General features: G+C 40.0%; 1 protein-coding gene across 1 annotated transcript in view; it reads right to left on the reverse strand.

Annotated features, from left to right (window-relative positions):
• SBNO1 (strawberry notch homolog 1) overlaps positions 1-14,008 on the reverse strand; it is a 255,572-nt gene that overhangs the window by 193,330 nt on the left and 48,234 nt on the right. The window contains exons 14-17 of the mRNA XM_053699774.1: positions 8,071-8,253; positions 7,882-7,979; positions 6,557-6,708; positions 3,233-3,446 (exon numbers count right to left, since the gene is read on the reverse strand). Coding sequence (XP_053555749.1) covers positions 3,233-3,446; positions 6,557-6,708; positions 7,882-7,979; positions 8,071-8,253 — 647 coding nt within the window. The remainder of the gene's footprint in view (positions 1-3,232; positions 3,447-6,556; positions 6,709-7,881; positions 7,980-8,070; positions 8,254-14,008) is intronic.

A 14,008-nucleotide genomic window follows, 5' to 3' on the forward strand; every position in this document is an offset into this window, starting at 1 on the left:
GGAGATAATTTGAAGTCTAGAAGGTATCCCTGAGATATGATCTCTAGCGCCCAGGGATCCTGAACATCTCTTGCCCAGGCCTGGGCGAAGAGACAAAGTCTGCCCCCCACTAGATCCGGTCCCGGATCGAGGGCTCTCGGTTCATGCTGTCTTTGGGGCAGCAGCAGGTTTCCTGGCCTGCTTGCCCTTGTTCCAGGACTGGTTAGGTTTCCAGCCTTGCCTGTAACGAGCAACAGCTCCCTCCTGTTTTGGTGCAGTGGAGGTTGATGCTGCTCCTGTTTTGAAATTCCGAAAGGGACGAAAATTAGACTGTCTAGCCTTAGCTTTGGCTTTGTCTTGAGGTAGGGCGTGGCCCTTACCTCCTGTAATGTCAGCGATAATTTCTTTCAAACCGGGCCCAAATAAAGACTGCCCCTTGAAAGGTATATTAAGTAATTTGGACTTAGAAGTAACATCAGCTGACCAGGATTTTAGCCACAGCGCCCTACGTGCCTGGATGGCGAATCCTGAGTTCTTAGCCGTAAGTTTGGTTAAATGTACTACGGCCTCCGAAATGAATGAATTAGCTAGTTTAAGGACTCTAAGCCTGTCCGTAATGTCGTCTAGCGTAGATGAACTAAGGTTCTCTTCCAGAGACTCAAACCAAAATGCTGCCGCAGCCGTAATCGGCGCGATACATGCAAGGGGTTGCAATATAAAACCTTGTTGAACAAACATTTTCTTAAGGTAACCCTCTAATTTTTTATCCATTGGATCTGAAAAAGCACAGCTATCCTCCACCGGGATAGTGGTACGCTTAGCTAAAGTAGAAACTGCTCCCTCCACCTTAGGGACCGTTTGCCATAAGTCCCGAGTGGTGGCGTCTATTGGAAACATCTTTCTAAATATTGGAGGGGGTGAGAACGGCACACCGGGTCTATCCCACTCCTTAGTAACAATTTCAGTTAGTCTCTTAGGTATAGGAAAAACGTCGGTACTCGCCGGTACCGCAAAGTATTTATCCAACCTACACAATTTCTCTGGTATTGCAACGGTGTTACAATTCATTGAGAGCTGCTAAAACCTCCCCTAGTAATACACGGAGGTTCTCCAATTTAAATTTAAAATTTGAAATATCTGAATCCAATCTGTTTGGATCAGAACCGTCACCCACAGAATGAAGCTCTCCGTCCTCATGCTCTGCAAGCTGTGACGCAGTATCAGACATGACCCTAGTATTGTCAGCGCACTCTGTTCTCACCCCAGAGTGATCACGCTTGCCTCTTAGTTCTGGTAATTTAGACAAAACTTCAGTCATAACAGTAGCCATATCTTGTAATGTTATCTGTAATGGTCGCCCAGATGTACTAGGCGCCATAATATCACGCACCTCCCGGGCGGGAGATGCAGGTACTGCCGCGTGAGGCGAGTTAGTCGGCATAACTCTCCCCTCGCTGTTTGGTGAAATTTGTTCAAATTGTACAGCTTGACTTTTATTTAAAGTAGCATCAATACAGTTAGTACATAAATTTCTATTGGGCTCCACCTTGGCATTGGAACAAATGACACAGATATCTTCCTCTGAGTCAGACATGTTTAACACACTAGCAATAAACTTGCAACTTGGTTATAATCTTTTTTAGCAAAAACGTACTGTGCCTCAAAGAGGTACTAAACGATTAAATGACAGTTGAAATAATGAACTGAAAAACAGTTATAGCATCAAACTTTAAAACAACACAACTTTTAGTAAAGGTTTGTTCTCATTAGTAAAATAACAATAATTAAATTTGACATAAAAAATTACAGAGCAACGTTTTTATTCACAGTCAATATAAAATTCTCACAGCTCTGCTGAGAGAATCTACCTCCCTCCAAAGAAGTTTGAAGACCCCTGAGATCTGTCAGAGATGAACCGGATCATGCAGGAAATATAAGAGTAGCTGACTGGAAATTTTTGATGCGTAGCAAAGAGCGCCAAAAACGGCCCCTCCCTCTCACACACAGCAGTGAAGAGAAACGAAACTGTCACAATTAAAAGCAAACAACTGCCAAGTGGAAAATAATGCCCAAATATTTATTCACTCAGTACCTCAGAAATGTAAACGATTCTACATTCCAGCAAAAACGTTTAACATGATAAATACTTATTAAAAGGATTAGTGACTTTTAACAGAGTAGTTCCGGTGAAATACCATCCCCAGAATACTGAAATGTATACATACATGTCATTATAACGGTATGGCAGGATTTTCTCATCAATTCCATTCAGAAAATAAAAACTGCTACATACCTCAATGCAGATTCATCTGCCCGCTGTCCCCTGATCTGAAGCTTTTACCTCCCTCAGATGGCCGAGAACAGCAATATGATCTTAACTACTCCGGTTAAAATCATAGTAAAAGACTCTGGTAGATTCTTCCTCAAACTCTGCCAGAGAAGTAATAACACGCTCCGGTGCTATTGTAAAATAACAAACTTTTGATTGAAGTCATAAAAACTAAGTATAATCACCATAGTCCTCTCACACATCCTATCTAGTCGTTGGGTGCAAGAGAATGACTGGGACTGACGTAGAGGGGAGGAGCTATATGCAGCTCTGCTGGGTGAATCCTCTTGCATTTCCTGTTGGGGAGGAGTTATATCCCAGAAGTAATGATGACCCGTGGACTGATCACACATAACAGAAGAAACCAGTATCTCTCCTTCTCACAGCTAGACACGTTACATCTCTCCCAAACATAAGAGTTTGACACATCTCTCTCCCTAGCTTTGTTTTTTTTTTTTACACAGGAACAAAACAGTTGGCCAAATAAAAATAAAAAAACTGCCTTCAAGCAAAACCGTAGGTCCAGGCCGGCTGCCAAAGGATTAGCACTCATACCTAGCTATCTTTAACACAGCCTCAGCATATATAAATATTGGTTCGATCCAGATTTCCAAAACAATCTTCAGAAGCATATAGTCTAATTGGGGGTGGGGGGTAAGGGGGTGAACAGATGCTTTCACAGGGGCCAACATTTTCCCAATACTATCTAAAAAGACTACAGACTCCATATAAGAACAATTATACAATATTGTACATTTCACCTCCCTTGATAGTGTCTGAATTTAACTTAAGTATACACCACACCAGATGCTTAGGCCTTTACCGGACTATCAAATATATACCATTTAATAACAGACCTACCTTTTAGGCTGCTTAAGAACATGTATAAGATATTCTAATAATAGCAACAACAAAAAATGTTACCCCCAGAACTTACCATTTTCATTATCCTCACTAGATTCATCTCTAAAAGGGTTAAAGTCATCATCATCTCCAGAACTCACAGACTTAAAACTTTCGCTTTCACTTTCAGCTTCTTTGTCTGATGTATCTGACTCACTGTCCATTTCATCAGAGCTGCTCCCAGCAAGGCCCCTTGACTTCCTCGGCTTTTTAGCTTCTCGTGATAAGTCTTCACCTGACAGGACAATAATGAAGCACTAGGTAAGAACAAAGTGTAAATATGTTCAGCTCTTCTAGGAAATTGTGATAAGCATTACATTCATTTCAAGTATTACTCAAGGATTTCCTTTCCTATGTGCCCAAGTCAGTGCACGCTATGTGGTGATAATTGGGGTACTAATAAGAAAAATGCTAATGTCAAATCATTTTACCTTGAATTCAAATAAAGTGTGAAACAATGAACATGAATTATGTCACATGCAAAAAAAAGCTGTCACTTATTTCCATATTTTCTTGATTGAGGCAAACCAGAGCTATAACTGGAACAGGTGGGACCACAGGACCCAGGCAGCACTCGACAGTGGCAGCATATAGGGAAAGCATAAGCTGAATAGTGTTTTTAAAAAGAAATTAATTTTTAATTAATGCCCATCTGAATTTCTGCAGAACTTTAAACCCAACCAGAGTCAGTTGTCAGATACTAGACTGTACGTGAGCGTCATTTTATTCTTCGACTAAGGCAGCACAAAATTTTTAGTTTTTTTTTTAAAGGAGTACCTAGGGCCCTAAACATCTGCCCAAGAGTAGTATAGAACTATCATAAGACTGCTGACCTTAACAGTTATAACTAGCCAACATAGCAGAAAGCAATTTTCAACCCTACACCCCCCCATGACATTACAACCAAATCCGTTGCTGTACTGCACGGCATTAGGAATTGTACTATAAATTATGTTTTAGGTTTATTTTGTATATTAAAGAGGTTTGCTCATTGAAAACAGTCCATTAAGAGGGAAAGTCAACTTTTTTTTTTTTTTAAAAAACCAATGATAGATAAGAATCCCTTTATTACACCCATTCCCCAGTTTTGCATAACCAACACTTAATACACTTTTTACCTCTATGATTACTTGCATCTAAGCCACTGCAGACTCATCCTTTTCTCAGTGCTGTTTACAATCTTGCATTTTAGCCAATCCGTGCTGGTTCTTGTATATCCATAATTCTCCACAGGGTTGAGCACAATGCTATCTATACGGCACACAAACTAGCACTGTGGCCGTTTTGCAAGAATTAAAAAGCACTGAGATAAATGGAGGCAGCCTGCAGGAACTTATTAACTGACAAACATAGAGGTGTTATAAGTGTTTTAAAAAAGGGACAGTTTAGCCAAAAACTCTTTAATTTGTTCCCAATGGTCATTTTACACCTGCTGAAGTGTATTAAATGTTTTACACAAACGTTTAGCTTTTATATTAGCATTTTAAATAGAGGTTTTAGCCTGTAGTATACCTAGGTATAGGTTATTGAGAAATCATGTAAACAAAGCCTGCAGAAGAAATTACACTCACAGTGGGAGGTGGAAGAGCTAAAGCTCTAAAATGTTGGAAAATTTAAAAAAAAAAAAATTTAAGTATTGTACAGAGATAAGGGAAGCTTTTTAGTGATAAGATCTAAACGGTCTGCAATTCTAGCCTATTTTGATGGGCTGTCATTTGAAAGAGCAAATCCAGCTATTTTACAAAAAGTAGCATAAATTAGCAATTTCTCATTTTATGTGCTGCAGTGGGCATAACAAGTCACGGGGAACACACTCAGGGAAAAATAAATAAATGCCCTTCAAAATTGAGATAGGCAAATTTAAATTTAAAATAAAAAAACACTACATGTGCAAAAGTATGTGGCCACTTTAACCAATCACACCTATATGGAGTTGGTCACAATTTTGTGTCACTCTGGGAAAGAATTCAACAAGATTTTGGAGAATGTCGATTGAGAATTTGTGCCAAAGTACTGACTTTGGACATGGTCTGGTTCTCAATTGGAGTTCCAATTCATCCCAAATGTGTTCATTGGGTTTAGAACAGTGCAGGCCACTTGAGTTCCTCCAAACCAAACTTGTCAAACCATATGTTCATGGACCTCGCTTTGTGTACAGGCATACAGTCATGCTTGAACAGGAAAGAGTCTTTTAGAAATACCAAATTGTCTAAAAAGGTTTGTAGCATAAAGATGACCCTTCACTGGAACTAAAGGGCCTTAACCAAATCCCGAAAAACAGTCACAGACCATTCCCTCTCCTCCAGTGGGCACAATATATTCCAGTAGGTAGAGTTCTTATGATATCCACTACACCCAGATTCTTCCATTAGACTGCCAGATAGTGAAGCCCGATTCATCACCGCAGAGACCAGGGCCGGCATGCTTTACACCACTTCATCCAACACTTGGCATTGCACATGTTGATGTGAGGCTTCTGTACAACTGCTCACCAATGGAAACCAATTTTATGAAGTTCCTGATGCACAGTTTTTAGGCTGATGTTTCTTACAGAGGCAGTCTGGAACTAAGTAGAGAGTCCTACAACAGACAGGCTTTTTTTTATACAGTACACACTTCACCACTCAATAGCCCTGCTCTGTGAGTTTGTGCAAGCTCCCACTTCGTGGTTGGGCTATTGATGCGCTTAGACACTTCTACTTCACAATAATAGCACTAACTGTTGACCGGGACAGATGTAGTGGGGAAGAAATTTCACAAACTGGCTTATGGAAATTTGGACGACAGTTGCACGTTTAAAAAGTCACTGAGCTCTTCAGTACAACCCATTGTACTGCCATTGTTTGCCTATGGAAATTGAATGGCTATGTACTGGATTGTATGATATGTGGCTGAAAACACCTTAACTCAAACAGTAAGGGTGTCCATATACTTTTGGCCATATGGGGTACAATAAAATGTTTTTTATTGTTTGTTTTTTACATACTACACAAAATACTTCAGTATAATGAGGCAGTTAAGGTTCTTGGTTTGGAGTATAAAATGAATTGGATCAAAAGCTACACAGATGCAACACACATGTAACCCATGACAGCAACGGACCCAAAATGCATTTATGCAATAAGGTTTCCAATTGGTGTACTCCTGGATTGCAATTGATGTGCTAAACTCTGTAAATAGAAGCCATTTAACAAAGCTTACAACAAACTACCCCAGTGTGTTAATGCATTTCAATGTTGTCAAGTTGATGTAAAATAAATAAATCCACTACACCCACAGGACAAAAATAAATGCATAGATAACGCCATCAGACAATTATTGTAAAATTTGAAAGCTTGCAAATACCTTTCCTTTTCTTTACTTTACTGTCCTTGCTTGGACTATCCCTGGGAGAGTTGTTATTGCTTTGAGCAGACAGGTCTATTCCTAGAAGGCTAAAAAGTTTCTTCCGGTCAGGTGCAGGGAAATGTTTTTCAATCAGAGACTGCAGCACTCCTCTGTAAGACAGATTGTACAAAGTGTTTAGTGTGATAATGGTTTAAAACCTCTTTGCTGTTATTTTTCAGGTGAAATATATAATTCAAACACTGAGATAATGTAATATAAAAAGCTTAAAATGACTCGCAGTAAAACTTTTCAATACTTTTACTATTGAAGCTTGACAAAATGTGACCTTTAGTTCTGAAGACACAAATGCCAGGCTTCACAAGACTAATCTTGCAACTACTAATTTGCAGATTATCTTAAATCTGCTGAAGTCAAAACAATTGTTATTTTGTTAACACAAAGCCAGAGGCATGCCCTGTCATTACCACCCTTAAATCCAGATTGGCTCCTTCAAATAAGGAAAGTCGTGTGTGAAGCTCTAATAATGTTCAGACTTTGCTGATAACTTAAAGTGAAATGAAACTCAAAAAGTTTTATTTCAGGATTCAGATAGAACAGGTCATTTTAAACAGCTTTCCAAGTTACTTCTATTCTCAAATTTGCTTCATTCTCTAGGTATCTTTTGTTCAAGCAGCAGCTATGCATTACTGGGAGTTAGCTGAACACAGGTGGCTGCACACTAATGCCTCGTCATTGGTTCACACAGATATGAGCAGCTAGCTTCCAGTAATGCATTGCTGCTCCTGAGCCTACCTGAGTATGCTTTTCAACCAAGAACAAACAAGGTGTTTCCTGTCCCTTTAAACCTTTATCTACATAACCATATAACATAAAAATATATTTTTGTTTCATTACCAACACCACCTACTATAAAAAAAAAAAAGTTTCATAAGAATACGTTTGACTACAGATAGTTACTACCAATCATAGCTATTCCATTATGCGTTCTAGATGTACAATTTAGGAAATCAGTCTCATATTTAGGCCTAGTTTCCATTGCTGTTGTCAAATTTGTAGTAACATAAAACATCTCAATAGATAAACAATAGACTTTAATGCAAATACCCGTTACCACCAGTTTATAAAAGCCACAGAAAATATTTTAATGCTTCTAAACTCTACTGCCTGCATCAAGTATGGCATTTTATAATCCTTTAGTAAACCGACCTAAACTTTTCAATGTTTTCTGAAATGAATCATCTTGACTCTATTCAATGCTCCAGTGTACAACTACATATTCCAGTCGCACATGGTTTAAAATGTTTATTTTGTAATTTACTCACTTTGCTGTTGAAACAAAGTCATTTAGTTCTCCACCTCCTTCCTCCAAAGCTTCTAAGGTGCGTGCTTCTCCTGTGGACTGTAGGCCAATAACCACACACTGCACCAAAGGAAAGAAAAACATACTCAGTACAAAATTACTAGCAATTACAGTATCACACAGAAAACTAACTTTCTGCACAACCCTTTACCTTGCCATTTTTTATTTCTTCTCTGGCAAGTTGTACTACTCTCCTCACTTTGGATGCTATACAGAGATATTTGAAAAATCGTTGATGTGCTGACCAAAACTGCCCCCACATGGATTTCTTCATTCGCTGCTCAGCATCAATGAGGTCAGCTGCCTGCTGGAATCTTTCACGAGCGAGGACCCACTTAAATGAAAAAGTACAGAAAGATTGCTATAAACACAAAACAGTGTATAAAAATAGAATACACATACACACACACACCTGTTTAGTGATAAGGGCTCATCAAAAAAAAAAAAGAGAAGTATTAGTTAACAATATATAGAATTGTCTCTGAAAACCATTTACGTATGATTCAGATTTGGTGAAGAGCTGTAGGAGAACTGACAGCTTAGTAAGTAGACTAGTGCATAAAACCCCTGTCCTTAGATGGGGACGAAGAGTTTACAGCTTCTGAAGGTAGCCATTTTACTACTGAATTAGACCATGTGATATAAGAAAAGCCACGTTATGACTGATGAATCGTCTATATAAAGGAAATCTTCAAGTACATTATGGGATTTAATGAAGTGGAGACTGAAAACTTTTTACACAACAAGAGAACATAATCTCATATCATAGGGTAATACATTCAGCAGTAAAATGCAGAAGCATGTCTTTAAAGAAAAATGTGATGATTCATGAAACAAAGTTTCCGATAGAGGTAGTAAGGGAATTACAGAAACATTGGGATATGGAAAAAAAAACAACAAAAAAAAGACAATCTGAGGAATTACACATACCCTTAAAGGGTTAGTAAACCACAAAAACGAAATTTATGCTTACCTGATTAAAATTTATTTCTCAACACTGTGAGTCCACAGATCATCTCTAATTACTATTGGGAACACCAATCCTGGCCAGCAGGAAGAGGCAAAGAGCACCACAGCAAAGCTGTTAAATATCACCTCCCTTCCTTTAAACCCCAGTCATTCGACTGAAGGAAAAGGAGAGAAAGGAAGTAACAAGGTGCAGAGGTGCCTGAGGTTTACAAATTAAAGACTGTCTGAATAAAACGGGGGCGGGCCATGGATTCACTGTGTCAAGAAAAATAAATTTTGTTTTCTTTCTAATGACACGGTGAGCCCACGGATCATCTCTAATTACTATTGGGAATCAATACCCAAGCTAGAGGACACAGATAAGGGAGGGACAAGACAGGGAACCTAAACGGAATGCACCACTGTTGAAGAACCTCTCTCTTAAAGGAAGCCTCAGCTGAGGCATAAGTATCAAATTTATAGAATTTCAAAAAAGTGTGTAGAGAGGACTAAGTTGCAGCCTTGCGAATCTGTTCCACAGAAGCTTCATTTTTGAATGCCCAGGAAGAGGAGACAGCCCTCGTGGAATGAGCCATGATTCTCTCAGGGGGATGTTGTCCAGCAGTTTCATAGGCCAAACGAATTATACTCAGCCACAGAGAAAGACGTAGCCATAGCTTTCTGACCCTTGCGTTTCCCAGAGAAAACAAATAAACAAGGAAGAGGACTGGCGAAAATCCTTAGTCACCTGCAAATAGTACTTTACTGCACAATCTAGATGTGGTACGTGCATTGAACGCTCTTTATAAGAAGGGTTAGGACACAAAGAAGGAACAGCAATTTCCTGGTTAATATTTCAATCTGAAACCACTTTCGGAAGGAAACCTAACTTAGTATGCAGAACTGCTAATGAGGCTGCACTACTAGCACTCAAAGCTTAGACTTGCGAGTAGAGAAACGGAGGGGGTTAGGAGCACATGGGAGCTCCATCTTTTAAGTTAACCTTAGACTTATTGACCGCACTGGCGGTATTTACTACATTACGACTTCTAATATATAGCAGTTTACTATGACTATTGATATCTAGAAACATACTCTATTCTATGAGGAATGCTACTTAAAGGGACATAATACTCATATGCTAAATCACTTTAAACTGATGCAGTATAACTAAAAAGCCAACAGGAAAATATCACTTGAGCATCTATGTAAAAAAGGAAGATATTTTACCTCACAACTTCCTCAGCTCAGCAGAGTAAGTTCTGTATAAAAAGTTATACTTCAGCTGCTGCTTAGCTGCAGATAAAAAAAAATTAAAAAAATGAACAAATGAACAACAGCCAATCAGCGTCAGCAGTGCGGAGGTCATGAACCATTTTACCGTGATCTCATGAGATTTCATAGTAATCTTCCTTAAACTGAATAGGGAAATAAAATGAGTTCACGAAGCTCAATCCTTCGGCTGTCCCGGGACAGGCATACTGATTTGCTGCTTAATGTCCTTTGCAATGGGGTTTGAATACTTAGGACATTTTGAGGTAAAATCTCTTTTTTACATAGAGATGTTCAGGTGATATTTTCTAGTCAGCTTTTTACAGCTATGCTGCAAAAAGCAGCAGCATTCAGAGAGGGGGGGAGACTAGTGGTGATTCCAGAGCATTGTCTGAGGGATTAACTTGAAATTTTCACACAGCTCTAAATACCAAATACGGATACTTTCTTCTGTTATGTGTGATCAGTCCACGGGTCATCATTACTTCTGGGATATAACTCCTCCCCAACAGGAAATGCAAGAGGATTCACCCAGCAGAGCTGCATATAGCTCCTCCCCTCTACGTCAGTCCCAGTCATTCTCTTGCACCCAACGACTAGATAGGATGTGTGAGAGGACTATGGTGATTATACTTAGTTTTTATGACTTCAATCAAAAGTTTGTTATTTTACAATAGCACCGGAGCGTGTTATTACTTCTCTGGCAGAGTTTGAGGAAGAATCTGCCAGAGTTTTTTTACTATGATTTTAACCGGAGTAGTTAAGATCATATTGCTGTTCTCGGCCATCTGAGGGAGGTAAAAGCTTCAGATCAGGGGACAGCGGGCAGATGAATCTGCATTGAGGTATGTAGCAGTTTTTATTTTCTGAATGGAATTGATGAGAAAATCCTGCCATACCGTTATAATGACATGTATGTATACACTTCAGTATTCTGGGGATGGTATTTCACCGGAACTACTCTGTTAAAAGTCACTAATCCTTTTAATAAGTATTTATCATGTTAAACGTTTTTGCTGGAATGTAGAATCGTTTACATTGCTGAGGTACTGAGTGAATAAATATTTGGGCATTATTTTCCACTTGGCAGTTGTTTGCTTTTAATTGTGACAGTTTCGTTTCTCTTCACTGCTGTGTGTGTGAGGGAGGGGCCGTTTTTGGCGCTCTTTGCTACGCATCAAAAAATTCCAGTCAGTTACTCTTATATTTCCTGCATGATCCGGTTCATCTCTGACAGATCTCAGGGGTCTTCAAACTTCTTTGGAGGGAGGTAGATTCTCTCAGCAGAGCTGTGAGAATTATATATTGACTGTGAATAAAAACGTTGCTCTGTAATTTTTATGTCAAATTTAATTATTGTTATTTTTCTAATGGGAACAAACCTTTGCTAAAAGTTGTGTTGTTTTAAAGTTTGATGCTATAACTGTTTTTCAGTTCACTATTTCAACTGTCATTTAATCGTTTAGTACCTCTTTGAGGCACAGTACGTTTTTGCTAAAAAAGATTATAACCAAGTTGCAAGTTTATTGCTAGTGTGTTAAACATGTCTGACTCAGAGGAAGATATCTGTGTCATTTGTTCCAATGCCAAGGTGGAGCCCAATAGAAATTTATGTACTAACTGTATTGATGCTACTTTAAATAAAAGTCAATCTGTACAATGTGAACAAATTTCACCAAACAGCGAGGGGAGAGTTATGCCGACTAACTCGCCTCACGCGGCAGTACCTGCATCTCCCGCCCGGGAGGTGCGTGATATTATGGCGCCTAGTACATCTGGGCGGCCATTACAGATAACATTACAAGATATGGCTACTGTTATGACTGAAGTTTTGTCTAAATTACCAGAACTAAGAGGCAAGCGTGATCACTCTGGGGTGAGAACAGAGTGCGCGGATAATACTAGGGCCATGTCTGATACTGCGTCACAGCTTGCAGAACATGAGGACGGAGAGCTTCATTCTGTGGGTGACGGTTCTGATCCAAACAGATTGGATTCAGATATTTCAAATTTTAAATTTAAATTGGAGAACCTCCGTGTACTACTAGGGGAGGTCTTAGCAGCTCTCAATGATTGTAACACCGTTGCAATACCAGAGAAACTGTGTAGGTTGGATAAATACTTTGCGGTACCGGCGAGTACTGACGTTTTTCCTATACCTAAGAGACTAACTGAAATTGTTACTAAGGAGTGGGATAGACCCGGTGTGCCGTTCTCACCCCCCTCCGATATTTAGAAAAATGTTTCCAATAGACGCCACCACACGGGACTTATGGCAAACGGTCCCTAAGGTGGAGGGAGCAGTTTCTACTTTAGCTAAGCGTACCACTATCCCGGTGGAGGATAGCTGTGCTTTTTCAGATCCAATGGATAAAAAATTAGAGGGTTACCTTAAGAAAATGTTTGTTCAACAAGGTTTTATATTGCAACCCCTTGCATGTATCGCGCCGATTACGGCTGCGGCAGCATTTTGGATTGAGTCTCTGGAAGAGAACCTTAGTTCATCTACGCTAGACGACATTACGGACAGGCTTAGAGTCCTTAAACTAGCTAATTCATTCATTTCGGAGGCCGTAGTACATTTAACCAAACTTACGGCTAAGAACTCAGGATTCGCCATACAGGCACGTAGGGCGCTGTGGCTAAAATCCTGGTCAGCTGATGTTACTTCTAAGTCCAAATTACTTAATATACCTTTCAAGGGGCAGTCTTTATTTGGGCCCGGTTTGAAAGAAATTATCGCTGACATTACAGGAGGTAAGGGCCACGCCCTACCTCAAGACAAAGCCAAAGCTAAGGCTAGACAGTCTAATTTTCGTCCTTTTCGGAATTTCAAAAAAGGAGCAGCATCAACCTCCACTGCACCAAAACAGGAAGGAGCTGTTGCTCGTTACAGGCAAGGCTGGAAGCCTAACCAGTCCTGGAACAAGAGCAAGCAGGCCAGGAAACCTGCTGCTGCCCCAAAGACAGCATGAACCGAGAGCCCCCGATCCGGGACCGGATCTAGTGGGGGGCAGACTTTCTCTCTTCGCCCAGGCCTGGGCAAGAGATGTTCAGGATCCCTGGGCACTAGAGATCATATCTCAGGGATACCTTCTAGACTTCAAATTATCTCCCCCAAGAGGGAGATTTCATCTGTCAAGGTTGTCAACAAACCAGATAAAGAAAGAAGCGTTTCTACGCTGTGTACAAGATCTGTTATTAATGGGAGTGATCCATCCGGTTCCGCGGTCGGAACAAGGACAAGGGTTCTACTCAAACCTGTTTGTGGTTCCCAAAAAAGAGGGAACTTTCAGGCCAATCTTAGATTTAAAGATTCTAAACAAATTCCTAAGAGTTCCATCGTTCAAAATGGAAACTATTCGGACAATCTTACCCATGATCCAAAAGGGTCAGTACATGACCACAGTGGATTTAAAAGATGCTTACCTTCACATACCGATCCACAAAGATCATCACCGGTATCTAAGGTTTGCCTTCTTAGACAGGCACTACCAGTTTGTAGCTCTTCCATTCGGATTGGCTACGGCTCCAAGAATCTTCACAAAGGTTCTGGGGGCCCTTCTGGCGGTACTAAGACCGCGAGGGATTTCGGTAGCTCCGTACCTAGACGACATTCTAATACAAGCTTCAAGCTTTCAAACTGCCAAGTCTCATACAGAGTTAGTTCTGGCATTTCTAAGGTCGCATGGATGGAAAGTGAACGAAAAGAAGAGTTCTCTTTTTCCTCTCACAAGAGTTCCATTCTTGGGGACTCTTATAGATTCTGTAGAAATGAAGATTTACCTGACAGAAGACAGGTTAACAAAGCTTCTAAATGCATGCCGTGTCCTTCATTCCATTCAACACCCGTCAGTAGCTCAATGCAT

The sequence above is a fragment of the Bombina bombina genome, chromosome 2 (assembly GCF_027579735.1).
Source record: "Bombina bombina isolate aBomBom1 chromosome 2, aBomBom1.pri, whole genome shotgun sequence".
NCBI classification, from domain to species: Eukaryota; Metazoa; Chordata; class Amphibia; order Anura; family Bombinatoridae; genus Bombina; species Bombina bombina.